We start from the raw sequence: 21270 nt of genomic DNA, 5'->3' as shown, positions 1-21270 counted from the left end.
CCTCCCCTATCACAAACATAAGGTAACAAAATATAGAATCACGGCTTTTACACTTAGGTAATGGGTTTTCGTAGAGGATATATAATATTGTTTCTAGAATAGTATTAATTTGTTTTAGCCTCAGTTGTTGCAAAAAAAATGTCCGTGAGCTCTTGGACCACGTATATCATAGGTTACAGATGGTATGAAAGAAAGAATTTATGGTTTATTATATCAACCCTCTTCGATAGCATTGTAACAGTCACATCATTTACAATTACATGAAGCAACAGGATATCACATAAATACCTGTAGTACAGGATATTTCCAGATTCATGATGGAACTTTAAAAACAATTCTACCCCATCTTCTGTTTCTATGGGAACAGGCAATGTCCTGTTCAGATCATAAAGCCTGTCTTTGTAGAGAACCTATTAATAAAATATTTAATAATTTTGAACTAAAACTCCATCTGAATACTTAAAAAGATGTATTTTAAAGATAAAATGTCCCTTAGTTAATTATGTAAGAAATTAAGAACATGCAAACGCATATTACTTTTATCACAATAGAAATTGCAGCTCTAGTTATGTAGGAATATAAAAATGTTCACCTCTTTTCATTAACGTTATTTCTCTTCACGGTATTTTACAAAGCTGTAATTATGTTAAATATAAGAACCTACACATCTTTACATTAAATGATATTTTCTATAGTCTTAATTATGTATGAATATATGCACATGCACTTCGTTTAGTCAATGTTATGAAGTGATATGGTTTACAAAAATACAATTTACCTTCAAACCCTCATCTTTTAAATTGACAATGATGTTTTCTAGCGTTATCCATTTCGCAGGTATCAGTTTTTCCCAGTATGGTAGACTTTTAGCTGTGTTCACAATCTTTTGTCTAAGCAGTTCAATTTGTTTATCATCATTTATTGAGTTATCCACGGCAAAATCGTCGCCAATGAGATGACAGTATGTAGCTTTGTCCTTAAGAGATCTCCTTATCGTGTAGAAGAAATTGTCTATTACAGCAGCATCCTTTGTTTCCTTGTGCATAGATATAATAATTATTTAAATGAAGATTCTTGAATACGTCGACCATGTCATTATGATATTGTCTTACTGCCGAATGCATAATTATATTTCTCTTAGTTTTCGTCTTTCCCCTTTATGTATTATAGCATCTATTAAATGCTTTTGAGAAGCATAGAACAAATCCGAGAATAATGAAAGTAAACTTTACTTGGCCTATTTTATTATCACTTAGGTTCTGGAAAGGGGAGGGATATAGAAAATAAAATGTGACTTATTGATTTACAAACAAAAATGTCATGTTAACCAATATATAATGATAAGCTATTTCTACCTGCTTTAATTTGTCTGCATGAGTGCCTACAAGTATAACTGGTGGACCTTCGTATTCTGTCGAACTGCAAAACTCGTGTATGGAATTCAACCAAAAGTGAACAAACTCTGAAAGAACAAAACATCGACATTAAAGTACTTAGCTTAATGTCAAGTAAAATTGGCATTCATAACATTCATTAACAGGTAGTTTAATTTTACAAGTTTGATTTCAAGTGAGAGCGACTAGTACAAGTGTACTGTATACTTTTCTATCTTTAAAGATGCAACCGCCATCTTTCACATACACTTTATCGTTAGATATTTACTTGAAATGTATAAAATCCTCATCAGCTGTATTTAGCGTTACTACTTATATAAATTAATTTGCATATAGTGCCACTTTCATAACAAAATAGCATGTAGTAACAGTTTATACGAGGTAATTGTTCGTGTTTTGGAATATGAATATTGGAGCTAAAACACCTTTACATTATGAGTTCTAAAGTTTATTGTAAGGTCATACATGAGTTTACTTTAACAAATGTTTCTAGACCAGATTTTAGAATGAATTTTGACTTGAAGAATGTTATTTTTCACATGTCATGATTTGTCGTTGACAATCCATATGCTACTTGATAGTACTTCAATATTTTTGTTTGCATTGAACCGCCATCATCTTAAACAATAATCTATACATGTTTTGATGTATCTTACATTAGTCAATACACTTTCTGGTATAAGCAGCGTAAGCACTTTGTTTACCATTAAACAGTCATCATCCTCCACTTGATTTGATATACACGTAACTTGCAAAGTGACGATATTCCTAAACAATTAACCTTATATTATTCAATGTTTTGCGCCTTTGATATTCCAGAAACAATTATCATCTTGAATCATACATGTGCTTGAACATATCAAATTCGGATTAATACATGACCTTTCTAGAAAACACTCCAGGTTTGTGCCTTGGCTGTCAAGAAAACAGCCATCATCTTGAACTATATCTTCCATGCCTTCGGATATGTCAGTGACTAATAAAGAGTAGACACTCCTATATATAACTCACCTGATACTTTACGTTTAGCACCTTTGCTGTCAATGAAACAATTATCATCTAGAACAAAATCCTCCGTGTCCTTGGATATGTCAGTGACTAGTAAGTACACGGCGTTCTTGGATAAGAAAACCTGATGTGTTGCATAGAACTCAGACTGCCCTGCAAAGTCCCATAACGAAACTTCTGCTGTTCTTGTATCTTTATCATCTGCCGAATGTTCCTGAATTTTTTCTATTAATTCCTGTAAATCACACAGCGGAAGTCAAGACAGACATATGACAATTTATTTAAAACGTTAAATATTCTTTTGTCTACTCTTGTAATGTGTGATCAAAACGTTTCAATTTATACTATGCAGTGCTTTATTCAAATGAAGTTACCTCTTGTTAGACATAACTTAAGTATTTAAGACTTCGAAAATATCTGTACCTCATGTCAGAGGAATGATCTATCAGTTCAATGGTATGTGGATATAAAATGTGCCAAAAGAGTATTGTTAAAGCTTGTAATCTATATTTTATTCATTAATGATTAATAAAATCTGTAAAAAGCTCCTTTGGAAGCAGAGAATGCAACCAAAAATAATAATAGCAGACTCGGTTTGATTGAGTCTGTTAAATAGAGGTAATGAAATGTGCAACACCTCTCACGCCCCCTAGCACCGGCTGATATAGGAAAAACTGATATAGGAAAAAAACCTTTATCTTGGAACAGATATAAATGATGTTTACTTTTAAATGTTTGCGTATATACTCTTCCTTTCGAGAAGGATGTTCTTCTGTAGCAATTTGTTCAGAGACTTCTTCATAAACCTCTCCTTCAGCATCCTTAACAGATGACACATCCTTTCGAGAAGAATGTTCGTTTGTAGCAATTGGTTCAGGGTCTTCTTCAGAAACTTCTCCTTCATCATCTTGAATAGATGTCATATTTGGTTATACTGTTTCTTTCTCCCAAATTTTAGTTGTTATAACAATTTGATATATTGCATTGATGAAATATAACATATTTGTTAATAAACATCACATTTAATAATTTCGTCTTGCGTGTATAACAATAAATTTAAATTCCAACGGTTCAAACGTTCAGTCCAAATGCGTTTTCCTTTGTTGAAACTTTAGACAGTTATTGTTTGCTAAATCACATGAAATGCATTGACCAAAATGACACAAGATTCAAAATGCTCGACTGATGACGCTTTTACGAACATTACATTGTCATATGAGATTTGCATTTAACGGATGTTGCTGACTGAATGCTAGGACTGGGACGATTACTCGGTTCATCGGATCCGATTCAATTACTAGGTGAAACCGTTTTCAATATTGCAAAACCGCTAATCGCTATTACCTACCGGCTTCTTTGTTCCGATGAGGTCTATAAACACCTTATAGACCGCTTATGAGGTCTATAAGAATTTCCAGACCTGTCCTTTTTCTACTGTCTACACAAAAATCTCTAGTGCCTGTAGTGGGAATCGAACCCGAGTCGCTCCGCTCTAACCACTGAGCCAAATTGTGGAGACACTTATGCACTTGTCAGAGATTAAATTTAAAGTTAATCGTAAGCGACCGAAACAATGCAGTAGAATCATGAGAAGTTCGTGCATGACATTTAAGGTGAACGCGTGACTGACTCCGTAAATATAGTATCAATTGTTTCAAAAAGTACGTTTTAAGTGAAAAACAATTTCGACCAGTTTTACATATCTTGAAAATTGAACATTTGACATTTTTATGCCTTTAAATATTATCAGATATTTTGCACTGTACAAGGTTTCATTGATTCTATACTTGTATTGACATCCACAAGTAAATGACAACTTCTACAGGTGAATCAGGTGAAACAAAACGACATTAAACTATATAATGTTTATTCAAATCGTTGCCATGTCAATCATAACGGAGGCCTCTAACTACAATTAGACCATGATAATCCGTAAATAGCCAATCGCAAAGCAGACTTGTACCCGTCTAAATTTCATATACAACAGTAGCGTTGTATATATATCGGGGGAAACTTGGGCAAAAAACGCGTGAATTTCGTGTCAATTTACCATCTAACAATACAGCCTAACGCCGGAGTTAAATGACCTTGCAATATTCTCACCAGCTATCAATGGGATAAAAAATAAGACTGACATGGAGGTAAATTCAGTTGACAACGTCTAAATATTAATATCGTAAAAATTACCCCATGTTATTAGATATCAATAAAATTGAATTACAATAAACTACATATTTGTAGTGTAGAACCAACTGGGTAAAAACGTAATTTACACATTCATTGAAACGTTTCCAACAATTGTAACTTTTTATATTCACTTGTTATAAAAAAGACATGTCAGCATGATCCTCACATTTGCAATCAACTGGATCCAGCTGTTCGAAACTTTAACAGGCGATTGAACTTTATCAGTAGATTTCGACAGTTTAGAAAACTTAGAAAATCAAATGTACTTGTTAAGGATTATAAACACTAAACCATCTTTACAGTAAAATTAAAACATCATACTAGTGTTTCCCACCCACCAAGACTAGTATCTTGAATAGAAATTTAACAGGCAGTTAGTTTAACAGCTTAATGCAGTGGTCGTGGGTTCGAGCATCATTGGGGTCACGACAATGACTTCTCATATGACCCCAGTACTAGTTTTCATAGGAAACAGACTCGAGAGTGGTTACAATAAGCTTAAACAGTTAAAGCTTTCATCACAATCGAGCTAAAACAAATTAGTATAAAATAAAATAAACTAAATTACAGCCCGTTAAAGTTTCGAACAACTTGGCCCAGTTAGGAAGTAAAACAACTACATCATTCTTACAAGAAGAGCACGATATAGTTAAAAGGTATTCGTAGTCCTACGAGCATCTACGCACTAACTATATCCTGATAAACAAAGTAAACAAATAAAAAAATAACTAACCAACTAAATAAATAAATGAATAACCTGGTTATCTTCTTGAATCAACGAATCAACGTATCTGTCATCGTGTTTCGCCAACATGCAAACTCCTCACAAAAACTAATTGTTCAGAATGCAGTCCAATTTTGAGTATTTTTGAGAAATCCATATTTAACTGTTTAGCACTAATTTTGTGATTGCAAATAAATGACTCAAAGTGTTAATGAACGTTAAATCTTAGTAAATCCGGTATTTGAGTAAAACTGAATTTATACACCTGCATTCTTTCATGTGCCCCACTGACAATTAAGCGCTAACGGTACAAAGATGATATTACTCTTATAAAAACACGTTAAACCTTATTTCTATAGAATGCGTGGGAGAGTTTTCAATAATTGCAGTTTTTATGTCACGTGGTCTAAGTCGGATAGACAACTCGTGCCGTTGTCTACGGGATATATACAACTCGCTTTGCTCGTTGTATATATCCCGTAGACAACGGCACTCGTTGTCTATCCTATACACATCTTCATTAGTTGTACTCATTACTTTCATTGTCAAGAAAACTGAAGCTTTTTATATCTTCTCGATGCTGTTCGCACAGTTTTAAGCACATTTCGTTGTGTCTTTTTGGCGTGTGCTAAATCATGGTATATTACGATAAGCATTTCTTGTGATAATGTAATAATAAATATTTATCAATACTTTTTATACGGCAATGTATATTTGCTACACATTGACGATCTCAGAGAAAGACTATTTCCCAAATGTGCACGGATTTTTCATGCAATACAAAATGTTATGTCCTAATTGCTGACAAATATTTTTACAGGTTCGTAGCACGTTGGGCATTATGTTATATCAATAGTATCAAATAAATAGTGACACATATTGTCTTGTTCTTTCTTCTAACTATTTCTTTATCATAAATGCACGTTACAAACGTTTTTCAAATCCGAAACCGATCTGGACTATGTAAAACAAAGAAGCATGTAGGTAAGTCAGTTATCATTCTCGGAATAGGTCTGCATTGTGTTTATAGACCTGTGAGGAGATTTAAAAACCTCGCTCGCTACGCTCGCTCGGTTCACAAATCTTCACATGTCTATAAACACAATGCAGACCTATTCCGAGAACAATAACTATTACTTAGGACCCTTTTCATTCTAATAACTGACTTCAGCGTGTGCTTGCGTGGTCTGAATGATTGATAACTGTTTTATGTATTCTGAATCAACGAAATCAATGTGTATGTAAAAGTATACAATACTGTAGATAAACCATAGGCCTTTCAAAAGTACTTTCCTCTAAGTCATGAAATGCAGGGTTGTTTCAACAAACCTAAAACACGCCGATATACTTCGTATTCTAGTGAAACCAGATCAACAGTAATTAATTTGTGCCCATATAATCATTTCAGTACACTACATAGCAATATTTGAGAGTTATACCATGTCGATCACTCATTGAATTGTCGTCTTCACTCATTGAACTGTCGTCTTCACTCATGTCTTCTTGTTCTATAAATCTATTATCTTTCCCCTCTCCAGTGCCTGTTGCTATAACATTATCTTTCTTTCCAGATATTATGTCGTTAGACGTTGGTTTTTGCAACAACTTCATCAAACGTTGATACATGGTTTTCATTTTCTGATCTGGAACAGTAAAATTAGCAATATCACATTTTTAAATATCTTGTTGGCTTTCCTGGAGTCTTTATAGCTATAAGGCCTAAAAAAATCTTTGTTTTCGGTAACATGCTCAAAAAAATTAGGGTAGGTAGGTCGGAATTGTTTTTTCTTTTTTTCTTTTTATTAAGGGAGACTTTTCGGAAATTATTTTTGTGTCAAAAATGAATACAAATAGGGGGGTTATGCCTTTAGAGCATCAATAAGTTGATTTCTAAGATCGTTGGCTATATTAAAAGCATAAAAAGTGCGGTTTTGCAACTTTTTGTCAAAAAGTTGAAAAAAATTGTTCTCCAAAGCCATAGAAGCACTTAGGGTCGGGCCAAAACTTCAGGGTAGGTCGGGATACCGGAAACAAACAATTTGTTTACGTCTAATCACTAAAAGTCTTAACAGATATTTTGTTCATAAAATGATAAAAATGGTTCAAATTGGAAACAGATAAATAGTAAATGATTACTGCTGCTGATAATATGTTTTGTAAATGTTACACTAACCAACATTTTGAGCGTAGCGATTTGCTAGCAAATACTTTATAAAAAGGCATTTATCTAAAATGCTTCTTCTTTTTCAGAATAAACACATGTAAACTGTTTTCAATTTAACAACTACAATAAACCATCTTTTTTCTACAAATATTTAAACAGAACGTAAATACTAACCTTTGCCAATTATAGTCCAATGACCAGTATCCAGTGAAACAATGCATTTTCTCACATATACGTCTATTCCGTTTGTGCTCTCTCTCTGGTTTATATCTACATTCTCATAGAACAAACGTTTTGTTAGAGTTGTTTTACCAACATCAGTGTGTCCCACAACCATTATACGGATGCTGCGAACAGCTTCTTTGCCATCACTCAAAGCTCGCTTGTATAGTTCAATTGAATTCTGGTCCATCCGCAAAATTTCCTCAGGGATCAAACTAGCTGTAAAGAGAACAATAATTATTATTATTGCTATAAAGATTTTTTTAAACAAGAGTACCAGAATGGAAAAATATACGCCCGTCATTAAGATGTAACAGTAAAACATATTCTGTATAGGTTAAAGACAGTAAGCCACAACAATGGCATATCAAATTCTAACACCAAGGTTAAAATTTTCAAGAATAAGCTATTTATAATTGCAAGGAAGGAGAGTAAGTTCACAAGAAAATCTGCATTTTTAATTCCACAAAAACACTCATTGCCGGTTAGAGATACATGTATTTAAATACACTTTAAAGAAAAACCAGCATTAACAAAATCTAATAATAATCTCTGCGGTCATGTCAATTAAAAAAGAAAAAACAGTTTTCAGTTACCTGTTTGATTAGAACAGATGGCCCCCGCGCTGGTTTCTTCAGAATAGTCATGCAAAGCACAAACGGGATCCTCCTCCATGGGTACTAGTTCGTTCTGCAATGTATGGAAGATTTTTTGGTTTCTGACTTAGTATCCGAGAGAAACGGAGGGACGGCCGAAGAGACATCTTCATTAAATATAATAGTTTTGGTAAAGTCTTATTGTACCACAGTTTTGTTTTGAAGCAAAAGTGGAAAAAGTGGCAAGATTTTGTAAAACTGGAAACGGGAGTTATTGTTCCTGTACAATCATCCCATCACAGTCGACACGTATTTGAAGTTCCAATCAATATATACCAGTAGGTACTGAGATAAAGCTTAAGTATAAAAACGTAACCGGAAATTATAAGTCGTAAAAGGGACAGTGTCATTCAATTTCCGTCATTGGGAACTGAGATACAAGCTTACATACAATAAAACTCTACCAACACTTGCTAAGTAATCATGTGAATATGCAAAGTGAAGATAAGGAACATATGCAATGCATGTTCGATCATCACATATGTCTATAAAGTTCCATTCCATATTCATTAGTGGGTACTGAGTCACAAGTGGGCATACAAAAACTTTACAACAATTGTAAAGTCAAAAATGTGACCTAATTTTGAATAAAAATGTGCAAAAGTAAAAGTGTGGACAAGTGTGACAATCTATTCCATATCGATAAGTGGCTACTTATAATCTAGGTTACATACAGAAATGCACCTAATTGCTACAGATGTGTGTGGAGTCTGAAAAAAATTGCCGACCAGTTTCTGAGAAACAAATTACATGCACAAACACAAAAATATTTCTGAGTAAAAAAGAGACATAATTCGTACAAATAGAAAACTTTAGTGATGTCATTACACTGTAAGGTTAACCCATAATTTCAAAGCATTGTGTGAAGTTTAAAAGTATTTGATCAAGTAGCGTTAGAAAAACATGTTCACATGCAAAACATTTCTATTTGAAATAGAGAAACAATGTGAGTAGAAGTAAAAGCACCAGCTATTTGATGTGTTATCGGAAGTCAAACAATGATTCAAAAAATGTATGTTAATTATGACAAAGTCCAGACAAGGGTTATGCAACATGGCATTTTAGTTCATTTTATGATGCCAATGAAGTTTAAACTATTTGACGGATTATCTTCAAATTTATGGAAACATGATTTCAGGCAAAGCAGACATAAACGCCGATGAATGCTATTATTTCGAAAGAATGTACTATCAAATTGTCGACCTTAACATTATATTCTCACTGAAACATCATCAATGAAAACTGTCCGTTTTAATTATGACGAGTTTCATCTGTCTGGAACTTTTATAGGATAATATAAAGTAAGGCACCACCATCTATCGTTAATATGAAATAAGGAAAAGCTCAACGAAATATTGTTTAGCTAAACATATATATTACAAAGAAATTATTCACGACTCAAAAGAGAAAACCTATTCACTTGTAAGATAGCAAGTTTATACTCAGTTTCATCAGAGTTATTATACCTTTTTGAACAAATTCAAAACGGTCTGCGACACTTTCAGGAAAAATCGCATACTTCAAGGAACCAATGCCAAGGAAGATAAACCGGTGCCAGGAGAAATAAGACTAACAACGTAGTTGTTGTTTCTTTTTAAAACATTAAAAACGGTCAACGATACTTATAGGAACACTCGCAAATCTCCAGGAATAGGTGCCAGTGGAGATAGCATCGTCCCAGTAACCTCTGTATTATTTTACGCAACATAGAGCCAGATGGATATTCACCTCTTACGGCGTATTTGTCTTATATATTTCAATACCTAACTCAGAGCTCCCTTAATAGTCTCCTCCTCTGGCTGGATATTCATCTTATATCTTTGAAAACACAACTTTGAGCTAGCTGGGTATTCAATGCTGGCTGTGTATTCAGTTTTCTCATATTTCGTGAATATCCAACTTATAGCTACATGTAGCTTTGTATTCACCTGTGTCTGAATATTCGTCTTAGGTAAGGTAAATACCCAACTTAGAGCTAGCTGGATATCCATCTTTGGCTTGATATTCATCTTGTGTATTTGAATACCCAGCTCAGACCTAGCTGGGTATTCAGTCCTAGCTGTGTATTAATTGTTCCTATGTATCGTGAATATTCAACTCAGAGCTTGCTGAGCATTAACCTCTGGCTGGATATTCGTCTTTGATAATTCCAATACCCAACTCTGAGCTAGCCGGATATTTACCCCTGGCTGGAGAGTTGTCTTATATATTTAAATACCCAACTCAGACCTAGCTTAGTATTCAATGCTAGCTGTGTTTTCAGTTTTCTTATGTATCATGAATATGCAATGCAGAACTAGCTACGCATTCAGTTTTCTTATGTGTCGTGAAAGCTAGCTGAGCATTTACTTCTTGATTGATATTCCTCATAGGTAATTTAAATACCCAACTCAGAGGTAGCTGGATATTCACATCTGGCTGGAGATTAGTCTTATATATTTAATCCCGAACTCAGAGCTAGTGGGGCATGCTCCCTGTGTAATCAGTTTCTTATGTGTCGTTAAAATCCAACTCTTAGCAAGCTGTGTATTCTCTGCTGGCTGGATATTCGTTTTAGGTAATTTAAATAGCTAACCCAGAGCTAGCTTGGAATTCACATCTGGATGAATATTTTTCCTAGGTAATGTCAATACCAAACACAGAGGTAGGTGTATCCACTCTGGCTTGATATTCGTCTTAGGTAATTAGAATAGCCACCTCAGAGCTAGCTTGGTATTCACCTCTGGTTGAACATTTGTCCTAGGTAATTTCAATACCCAGCTCAGAGCTGAATGTGTATCCCCCTCTGGCTTGATATTCGTCTTTGATAATTCTAATACCCAACTCTGAGCTAGCCGGATATTTACCCCTGGCTGGAGAGTTGTCTTATATATTTGAATACCCAACTCAGACCTAGCTTAGTATTCAATGCTAGCTATGTTTTCAGTTTTCTTATGTATCATTAATATGCAACGCAGAACTAGCTACGCATTCAGTTTTCTTATGTGTCGTGAAAGCTAGCTGAGCATTTACTTCTTGATTGATATTAGGTAATTTAAATACCCAACTCAGAGGTAGCTGGATATTCACATCTGACTGGAGATTAGTCTTATATATTTAATCCCAAACTCAGACCTAGTGGGGCATGCTCCCTGTGTAATCAGTTTCTTATGTGTCGTTAAAATCCAACTCTTAGCAAGCTGTGTATTCTCTTCTGGCTGGATATTCGTTTTAGGTAATTTAAATAGCTAACCCAGAGCTAGCTTGGAATTCACATCTGGATGAATATTTTTCCTAGGTAATGTCAATACCAAACACAGAGGTAGGTGTATCCACTCTGGCTTGATATTCGTCTTAGGTAATTAGAATAGCCACCTCAGAGCTAGCTTGGTATTCACCTCTGGTTGAACATTTGTCCTAGGTAATTTCAATACCCAGCTCAGAGCTGAATGTGTATCCCCCTCTGGCTTGATATTCGTCTTAAGTTACCCAACTAAGAGCTAGCTGGGCATTCCATGGTCGCTGTGTATTCAATTTTCTTGTGTCGCTAATATTCAGCTAAGAGCTGGCTGTGTACTGACCTCTCGCCGGATATAGGTTTAGGTAAAGAAAATACCCAACTCATGGCTAGTTGTGTATTCACTTTTGGCTGAATATTCTTCTTAGGTAGATTGAATACCCAACACAGAGCTGGCTGTATATTCACCTCTGGTTGGATATTCGTCTTATATATTTGAATACCAAACTCTGAGCTTAATGTGTATTCCTTCTGGCTGGATATTCGTCTTAGGTAATCAGAACAGCCACCTCAGAGCTAGCTTGGTATTCACCTCTGGGTGAATATTTGTCCTAGGTAATTTCAATACCCAGCTCAGAGCTGAATGTGTATTCCCTTCTGGCTTGATATTCGTCATAGGTTATGTGAATACCCAACTTAGAGCTAGTTTGCTATCCACCTCTGGCTGGATATCAGTCTTATATATTTGCATACCCAACTCACACCTAGCAGGGTATTCAATGTTATCTGTGTATTCAGTTTTCTTATCCCTTACGAAATGGTCAAAAAGCTGTGAACATGCCGCGAACATGCTGCAAACATGCCGCGAACATACCTTTTCGCAGGAAGTATTCGCGGGATATTCGCTGCTACCGCGATCATGCCGCGATTGGTTTGATACTAGTTCGCGGAATATTCGCAGGAAGACCAATAATCGCGGCATGTTCGCGAGAAGAACTTAGAAGATTATAATCTTTTGGTAAACTGTTACTGAAGAGCTTTTATAAGAGCAGGTAATTGTAGATCAATTAATTTGTAACATTATCTGTAAGGTCACAGTAGGAGTCTAAAAAGTTAATTACAACCAGATATTCTGGACTATCTAAAAAGAAATATAAAACTAGCTTATTTTGACAATTTCTAAGCTTCATAAGTCTGATAATTAAGATGTAAAACAATGACAGCTTTGTAGTGACACATATAACTTATAAGTACATTGTAGTGTGAAGAAAAACATTGGGATGAAATGAATACATGCACTCAGACACTGTTATTGAAATGACAAGTAACAGTTAAAATTCAAGCATATAATTATTATATATATATTTTATCATTAAAACTTTGTTTAAAATGCTCCAAATATGATAACAAAAAGTTCAGACATTGACAATTTGAATTTGTTACAACCTCAGTGTTCAAGTTTATTCAATAAATTTATATCCCTGATTCCTACTAATTTATTTGTTTTTGCACTTTTTCTGTACATGCTTTTTTGTACACAATTTATGTAGAGATGGTTTTCAGCTAGTTCGCGGGATGTTCGCAGCAACTAGTTCGTGGGATGTTCGCAGCAACTTGTTCGCGGGATGATCACGGCAACCTGTTCACGGGAAGTTCACAGCTACTTGTTCGCAGGAAGTTCGCGGCAACTTGTTCGCGGCAAAACTAATTTGCATGTGAAAAGTGAACACCAAACGAACATCCCGCGAACTATTATACCAATTGTATCAAAAGTATTCGCGGCATATTCACTGGATATTCGCGGCATGATCGCAGCAAGTGTTCGCGGCAAACTATAATATTTCCGTAAGGGATGTGTCGTTAATATACAACTCAGGGCTAGCTGTGTATTCCTCTCTGGTAGGATATCCGTCTTAGATAAATATGTTTGAATACCCAACTCAGAGCTAGCTGGGTATTCACTTCATGGTGAATATTCGTTTAAGGTAATTTCAATACCCAGCTCAAAGGTAGCTGGAAATCCAACTATGGCTGAATATTCATGCTAGTTATTTGAATACCCAACTCAGACTTAGCTGGGTATTCAATGCTAGCTGTGAATTCAGTTTTCTTATTGTCGTATATATCCAACTCAGAGCAGCTAGCTGTGTATTCACGTCTTGCTGGATATATTTTTAGGAAATTTGAATACCCAACTCATAATTAGCTCTGTATTCATTTCTGGCTGAATATTGATCTTAGGTTATTTGAATACCCAACACAGAGCTAGCTGTGTGTTCCACTCTGGCTTGATAATCGTCTGAGGTAATCTGAAAACCCAACAAATGGCTACATGTGTATTAACCACTGGGTAAATTTTTCGTCTAAGACAATTTCAATACCAAGCTCAGAGGTAGCTGGATATTTGCCACTGGCTTGAAATTCGTATTTTCATTTGAAAACCCAACTCAGAGTTAGCTGTGCATTCAATCCTGGCTGGGTATTCATGTTACCTTTGTCCTGAGTATGCAACTCAGAGTTAGCTGTGTATTCACATCTGACTGGATTTTCGTCTTGTTTATTTGAATACACAACTTAGAGCTAGCCGGGCATTTTCCTTTAGCTGGATATTCGTCTTTTATATTTAAATACCCAACTCAGTGCTAGCTGGGTATTCAATCATGGCTGTATATTCTGTTTCGATATGTGGCATGAATATCCAACTCAGAGCTAGCTGTGTATCCAACCCTGGCTTGATATACGTCTAACGTAATGTGAATACTCAACTCAGCGATAGCTGGATATTCGTCTCAGACTGGATATTCGTCTTGTTTTTTTTTTTTTTTTTTTTGAATACCCAATTCAGAGCTAGCTGGGTATTCAATCATGGATGTGTATTCAGTTTTCAAATGTATCATAAATATCCAACACAGACCTAGCTGAGTGTTCACCTTTGGATCTATAGATATTCGTCTTAGGTAATATGAATACCCAACTCAGAGCTACAAGGCTATTCACCTTTGGCTGGAGATTCGTCTAACGTGGGCATTCCAGGCTTGCTGTGTGTTTAGTTTTCTTATGTGTCGTGGATATCACGGAGCTAGCTGTGTATTCACCTCTGGCCGGATATATGTTTAGGTATTTGAATACTCAACTCATAACAAGTTGTGTATTCATTTCTGGCTGAATATTATCTTAAACTAGAAAATGCTTTTGTAAAAAAGCGCATGTCTCCCCCAATGCAAAGTCCTATAGGCAAGAAGTCAATAGGGGTCAGGAGCGAAAGTCAAAGAGACACTGATGGTTGGCTGCAATAGGGATCATCTACTTGGCATGTCCAGTCATCCCGCTAAATTTCAACACTCTTGGCGTAGTGGTTCTCAAGTCACTGTTCAGGCTCCTGTGACCTTGACCTTTGATCAAGTGACCTCAAAATAAATAGGGGTCATCTACACTGCATGTCCAATCATCCTATTAAGTTTCAACATTGTAGGTCAAGTGGTTCTCAAGTTATTTCCAAAAAATGATTTTACATGAACAGGCCACTGTGACCTTGACCTTTAATAGACTGACCCCAAAATCAATAGGGGTCATCTACTTTGCATGTTCAATCATCCTATGAAGTTTCAACATTCTGGGTCGAGAGGTTCTCAAGTTATTGATTGGAAATGGTTTTCCATGTTCAGGCCCCTGTGGCCTTGACCTTTAACAGAGTGACCCTAAAATCGTTAGGGGTCATCTACTCTGCATGACCAATCATCCTATGAAGTTTCATCATTCTGGGTCGAGAGGTTCTCAAGTTACTGACCGGAAATGGTTTACAATGTTCAGGCCCCTGTGACCTTGACCTTTCACAGAGTGACCCCAAAATCGTTAGGGGTCATCTACTCTGCATGACCAATCATCCTATTAAGTTTCAACATTCTGGGTCAAGTGGTTCTCAAGTTACTGACCGGAAATGGTTTTCAATGTTCAGGCCCCTGTGACCTTGACCTTTAATGGAGTGACCCCAAAATCGTTAGGGGTTATCTACTTTGCATGTACAATCATCCTATGAAGTTTCAACATTCTGGGTCAAGTGGTTCTCTAGTTATTTATCGGAAATGGTTTGCCATGTTCAGGCCCCTGTGACCTTGACCTTTGACGGAGTTACCCCAAAATCAATAGCGGTCATCTACTCTTCATGACCAACCATCCTGTGAAGTTTCAACATTCTGGGTCAAGTGGTTCTCTAGTTATAGATCGGAAATTGTTTTCAATGTTCAGGCCCCTGTGACCTTGACCTTTGACGGAGTGACCCCAAAATCAATAGGGTTTATCTACTCTTCACGGCCAATCATCCTATGAAGTTTCAACATTCTGGGTCAAGTGGTTCTCTAGTTATTGATCGGAAATGGTTTTCAATATTCAGGCCCCTGTGACCTTGACCTTTGACGGAGTGACCCCAAAATCAATAGGGTTCATCTACTCTTCATGACCAATCATCCTATGAAGTTTCAACATTCTGGGTTAAGTGGTTCTCTAGTTATAGATCGGAAATGGTTTTCAATGTTCAGGCCCCTGTGACCTTGACCTTTGACGGAGTGACCCCAAAATCAATAGGGTTCATCTACTCTTCATGGCCAATCATCCTATGAAGTTTCAACATTCTGGGTCAAGTGGTTCTCTAGTTATTGATCAGAAATTGTTTTCAATGTTCAGGCCCCTGTGACCTTGACCTTTGACGAAGTGACCTCAAAAACAATCGGGGTCGTCTACTCCAGCAGCCCTACAACCCTGTGAAGTTTGAAGGTTCTAGGTCAAATGGTTCTGCAGTTATTGCTCGGAAATGAAGTGTGACGTACGGACGGACGGACGGAAGGACGGACGGACGGACAGGGCAAAAGCAATATGTCTCCTGGGGGAGACATAATAATTTGAATGCTCAACAAAGAGGTAGCTGTGTATTCACCTCTGTCTGGATATTCGTCTTATATATTTGGATATCCAACTAGGAGTAACCTTGATATTCCCTCCATAGTTACCAACCTGCGCTCGTTCGCTTTTCAGGTTGATGCGCTGAATACTAACCAAATCAAAAAAAAAAGAGTTATGCGGTAAAGTATAATACAACAGATAAAAATATCTCATTCAATTACAGCAGAAATACCCAAAACTTTTGTAAATTTAAAGACAGCGCTCAGTTGCATATTCGATTCTCAATTAAATATTTCTCACAAAGATGGAACACGAAGACGCTTTCTAATAAAGAAAATATTCAAAAATGATCAGATTTAGTGTATATTGTAAGAAAAACAAATCAGACAACTTACTTGTGTATCACTCCATGTAGAAGAACATTCAACTTTTGTTTCAAACTCAAACCCCAGCCAATCATCCTTCGTAACTCGGAAATTCTGAGATGAGTGTATATATTGTTTAACGTGTTCAAACTCTATTTCCGGTTCTATCTTACACTTCCATATTGTTAGTTTGAATTTGTGTGAAAGTTTCTCCACTACCTTAACGAGATCACGCAATGTTGAAGCAGACATGTTTACATCCCACAAATAAACACTTTCAATATTCGTCATTTCAGGAGGCAGCGACATTTCACCTAGATTGATATCCTCCAATCTCACGTGTTTCACTTGACTATTAACTTTCAGTTGTGACACTTCAGGTATCTCTTCCAATTCTAACTTCCTTAGATCTGAATGCTGACTAAAATCTAAACTGAAAGTACACGAACGCCACATGTGCTCGGTACAGTATAAGCCCAACAATCTAATCTCCGTCATTGTTTTTCTGTTTATAATATAATTCAGAAAGTCATTCAGTACATCGTGGCTCATCTTGAAAGCTTCGATATAAATTGCTTGTAACAGAGAATTATTCTGTAATGTTTCCAACATTTCACGGCTCCAAGAACCACGTAGACTAGACGATCTAACAGTGACACATTTCGGCGACTTGTCCAACAGTACACGAAGCTGTGCGCTTTCTTCTTCACTGTAGCAGAATATTTTATTGATCTGGAACAGTTCGTGCAATTCACAACAATCAATAATTTCACGTAAACTACGACCACTGTCTTCTGTGTCGATATTTATTGACGCCATGTTGTTTCTATTTTCTACCGCAAGCCGTGCTAAATATGAAAAGTATTTTGCCTCTCTACAATCTTCACTAAAGAAAAAATCTTGACAGAAAAGTTTGAGTTCCTTATCGCTCGTGTTTTCTTTCATACAAGAAATGTACATGTCTTGTATGTCTTTCAGAGGTTTACAGCGCTCATCAGTCGTGGATCTGTATTCTCTCGTTATCTTATCCTCGCTAATGACTTTCATTAAATCCTTCGACAATGAGGAAAATACTGTTGCGTTTATTCCGCTGATGAAAACGAACACTTTCGACATAGCTAGAATTCGCGCAACACAATGACAGAACGACAGAACTTTAGTTCGTACTTCTTCTTGATCCCAGCTAACACTGATATATAATGCTGCAAAAAATTCTTGCACTGTTGCGTGTGAAAATGATGTTTTTTGCATTTGCTTATTTATTTTCGTTTGGTCTTTTTCATGTGTAATTATCCCTGAATGGCGACTTAACTGAAGCAAATCTTTATCATTCAGACATTTTTCTGCCACTGCCATGTCAAATACAAGATTTTGATCCTTCGTTTCATCGAATAATGTTTCAAATGCTAATCTTCCTAAAGCATTTAGAAGATTGTAGTGTTTCCTACAATGTTCATTTCTACTGATACATTGTGGGATATCACTCTTGGGTTGTTCGCATGACTGTTTCATGTCGGGATATTTTTCAAACGTTCGTTTCAGAAGAAGATTAGCTATTTGACAATATAACTCAGTTCTAGATATTCCTAGATCTGTTTCATCACACCATAAACACAAAAGATACACCAATAAGAGCGGACTAGTTTCCAAATCCGAAATACCTCTTTCACCGACAGCGCGATCAAACTCTTGAATGTGTTTTTTTATGTCAGTTTCACCCCACAGTAGTGAGATCACACTCCTTTTTAATCTTCTAGCAGACGTTTTACTAAGTCCGACAAGTTCTAACTTTCGTTCTATTTCACTTAAACGTATCTTACTAACGCCCAATTTCCACGGTCTAGTTGTTGTGAGGATTGTACATGTCCTCCTAGCTTTCCTGTGTGGAATGTCTCTTTTTGCGTGTGTGAATTCGTCCAATCCATCCAATATTATCAGGCATCTTTCTTTAGAAAGAATGTTTTCAAAATCTCTAGTTGAAATAGTGTGTGCTAGATCATTAATTATTTGTTTTTTGATCATCTCATCAATGTCCCATTCTTCGGAACAATCACGTAAAGACAACAAAAACACAAAGTCAAAATTCGACATTGTACTTATGTCTTTCTTCTTAAAATGTTTATCTTCGTTTGGGATACAGTTTTTTGCTTGACACCACGTTAAAACGAGCCGTTTACTTAATGCTGTTTTCCCAAACCCAGCATCCGCAGTAAGGTAAATTTTACGACATGGTTCTTTTTCCTTGTAGAAAACATCATGCAATGACGTAACCTTTGATCTAGCTTCTTTGCCACCTCCACGCGCCCTCTGAATTTCCACTGACTCTATGTCTGGTATGACGTAGAACTCAAGGAGAGGCGTGTCATTTTCCTCCAATAAAGGTGACAGTGGTAGGGTATGGTACTCTTCTCTGTAGAGACCTATCAAATCTTCCCTCAGGTCTGAAATATAAAAAAAGTCCTTTGTTAAAAATACGTGAAACAGATCCATTTTCTAGAAGAACATAATTATATACAGTCAATCCAAATAGTACTTACTTACATCATACAATGGGCTATGATAGATGTTTATATATTGAAATTTCAGCTTGTTGGTATTTTAACACAACTTATATGTGTATGAACACGTTTACATTTACTTAAGTAAACTGTATCTTGCTGAAATTGTCGGTCTAGCGACCATGAGGCCTGAAACTGGCATCCTACCAGCATAAAGTTAGTGACCTGTTGGTAGAATAGCTATAAATGAAAATCCGCGACTAGCGACTGATTAGAAAAAAGTTACAACTAAATATCTACTAGTTAGAAATCAATAAAAGGACGTTTTCAAAATGATTATTCTAGGCTGCCATGCCTAAAACTTTTTCTACTAGCTTGGCGGACTAAACTGAGTTCAGATGGAAAACGACTGCAATCATGAGTTAAATATTCGTAGCAGCTAATTGACTTACTGAATACAATCTACGGTTCATTTACATGATTTTATTAAGATTACTCTAGGCCACGCGTTTGAATTCATGAGAAGTTAAAAGAAAAAAAAAACCCGGCTTGGCTGACTAGTGGTCCAGCAGACTCGTGCATTGAGCATTAAGGCTGATGTATTTCAGTTAACATAAAGAAGCCACGAAAGTTTAACATGACATTTTTGTTGTTGTTTTTTTTTTTTTTAATTCCCCAATGTAAAATCTTCACTAACAGTCTGCGTTGCAACTTTTCAAAGTTTATAATCATTTTTATGTTCTATCAAGTTTTTACGTTTTCCTTATATATCGTAATTTCTAAATTATTGCTCTATGTTTAAAAATACAAAAGAATGCCGGAATGCGTGGCTGCCAGACCGCTATTATGGAATTTTCAGAGTTACGAAAATTTTATTCTACTGTATATACGTTTCATTTACCATAAAAATATGATTGTTTCTTTTTAGTAATATGCATACTGTAACAGGAAGCCGTGCAAACTGGCAATGTATATCTCTCTAAAACACTCAATATGCTTTTTTTGTGCTTATTTATCTTTAATGTGTGTATTCACAGTTTCTTTTATTTCATTCGTATTTTCTAAATCATTATTTGGAAATAGAAACATGAGCCTGGCAATCCGCTAGGCCACTGTAATTAAAAGTTTTGTGTTATGTACTTCAGTGAGCAAAAATTATATCCACAAAGTTTAACTTGTATTTTTCTTGATTTGTTTGTATTAAGTCCACTCTCATATGCTGCGTTGAAATTTTAAAATACGATCTGCACATTTGGGTATGTTTTTCAACGATGGAGAGTTTGATTAAACCCTTTTCTCAAAAAATACAAGAGTATAATAAGATACTCCGGCAAATAGAAAAGATACTTCGAGTGTTTTGTTTTATGTGATTATTTGAAAGCTGTGAACTCATACCAGTTTTCACAGCGAAAGTCTGTTGGAAATAACAACTTTGATGACGATTGCGCGAATAGAAAACTTTCTAGAGTGTAGATTTCAACGAAACTTTAAACAATTTTATATCAACATGTTTATTTCATAACGGGCAAATAAGGTGTATATGTCCGTGTGCATATTTTGGAGTTTTTAAAAGCCGCATATCTCAAGCAGATCTAGATTTAATAGTATTTGCTGGATTTGTTTTAGAGCGGTGGTCAAATGTTTACGATCGCTGACTTCGAATCACTTAAACCTCATCGTTGTGGGTTCGAGGCCCATGTGAAGAAGCCATCCAGCTGGCTGACGGAAGGTCTACTAAATCACATTTCTCACACGAGTTTCTATCAGTTTGTAAGAGCAATCTGTAGAAGATTGTAGCTAAACAGTGAACTGATTCCTGTTATTTTATGTCCAAAATCATTTGCAAATGGGATGACTTATTCAAAACAAGTATTATGAATTCAAGTTGTGTAATCAACTGATTTCTAAAATTAGAATATTTATTTGTAACGAAACTTTG

At 35.8% G+C, this 21270-nt stretch overlaps 1 protein-coding gene across 1 annotated transcript in view; it reads right to left on the bottom strand.

Annotated features, from left to right (window-relative positions):
- LOC123540051 (uncharacterized) overlaps window positions 1-21270 on the bottom strand; it is a 106697-nt gene that overhangs the window by 34929 nt on the left and 50498 nt on the right. The window contains exons 4-12 of the mRNA XM_053527481.1: window positions 16864-19274; window positions 8296-8389; window positions 7652-7918; window positions 6753-6956; window positions 3128-3309; window positions 2406-2637; window positions 1356-1462; window positions 779-1036; window positions 289-410 (exon numbers count right to left, since the gene is read on the bottom strand). Coding sequence (XP_053383456.1) covers window positions 289-410; window positions 779-1036; window positions 1356-1462; window positions 2406-2637; window positions 3128-3309; window positions 6753-6956; window positions 7652-7918; window positions 8296-8389; window positions 16864-19274 — 3877 coding nt within the window. The remainder of the gene's footprint in view (window positions 1-288; window positions 411-778; window positions 1037-1355; window positions 1463-2405; window positions 2638-3127; window positions 3310-6752; window positions 6957-7651; window positions 7919-8295; window positions 8390-16863; window positions 19275-21270) is intronic.

This window comes from Mercenaria mercenaria, chromosome 16 (genome assembly GCF_021730395.1).
Source record: "Mercenaria mercenaria strain notata chromosome 16, MADL_Memer_1, whole genome shotgun sequence".
NCBI lineage: Eukaryota > Metazoa > Mollusca > Bivalvia > Venerida > Veneridae > Mercenaria > Mercenaria mercenaria.
This window is presented reverse-complemented; position numbering and strand designations above follow the sequence as displayed.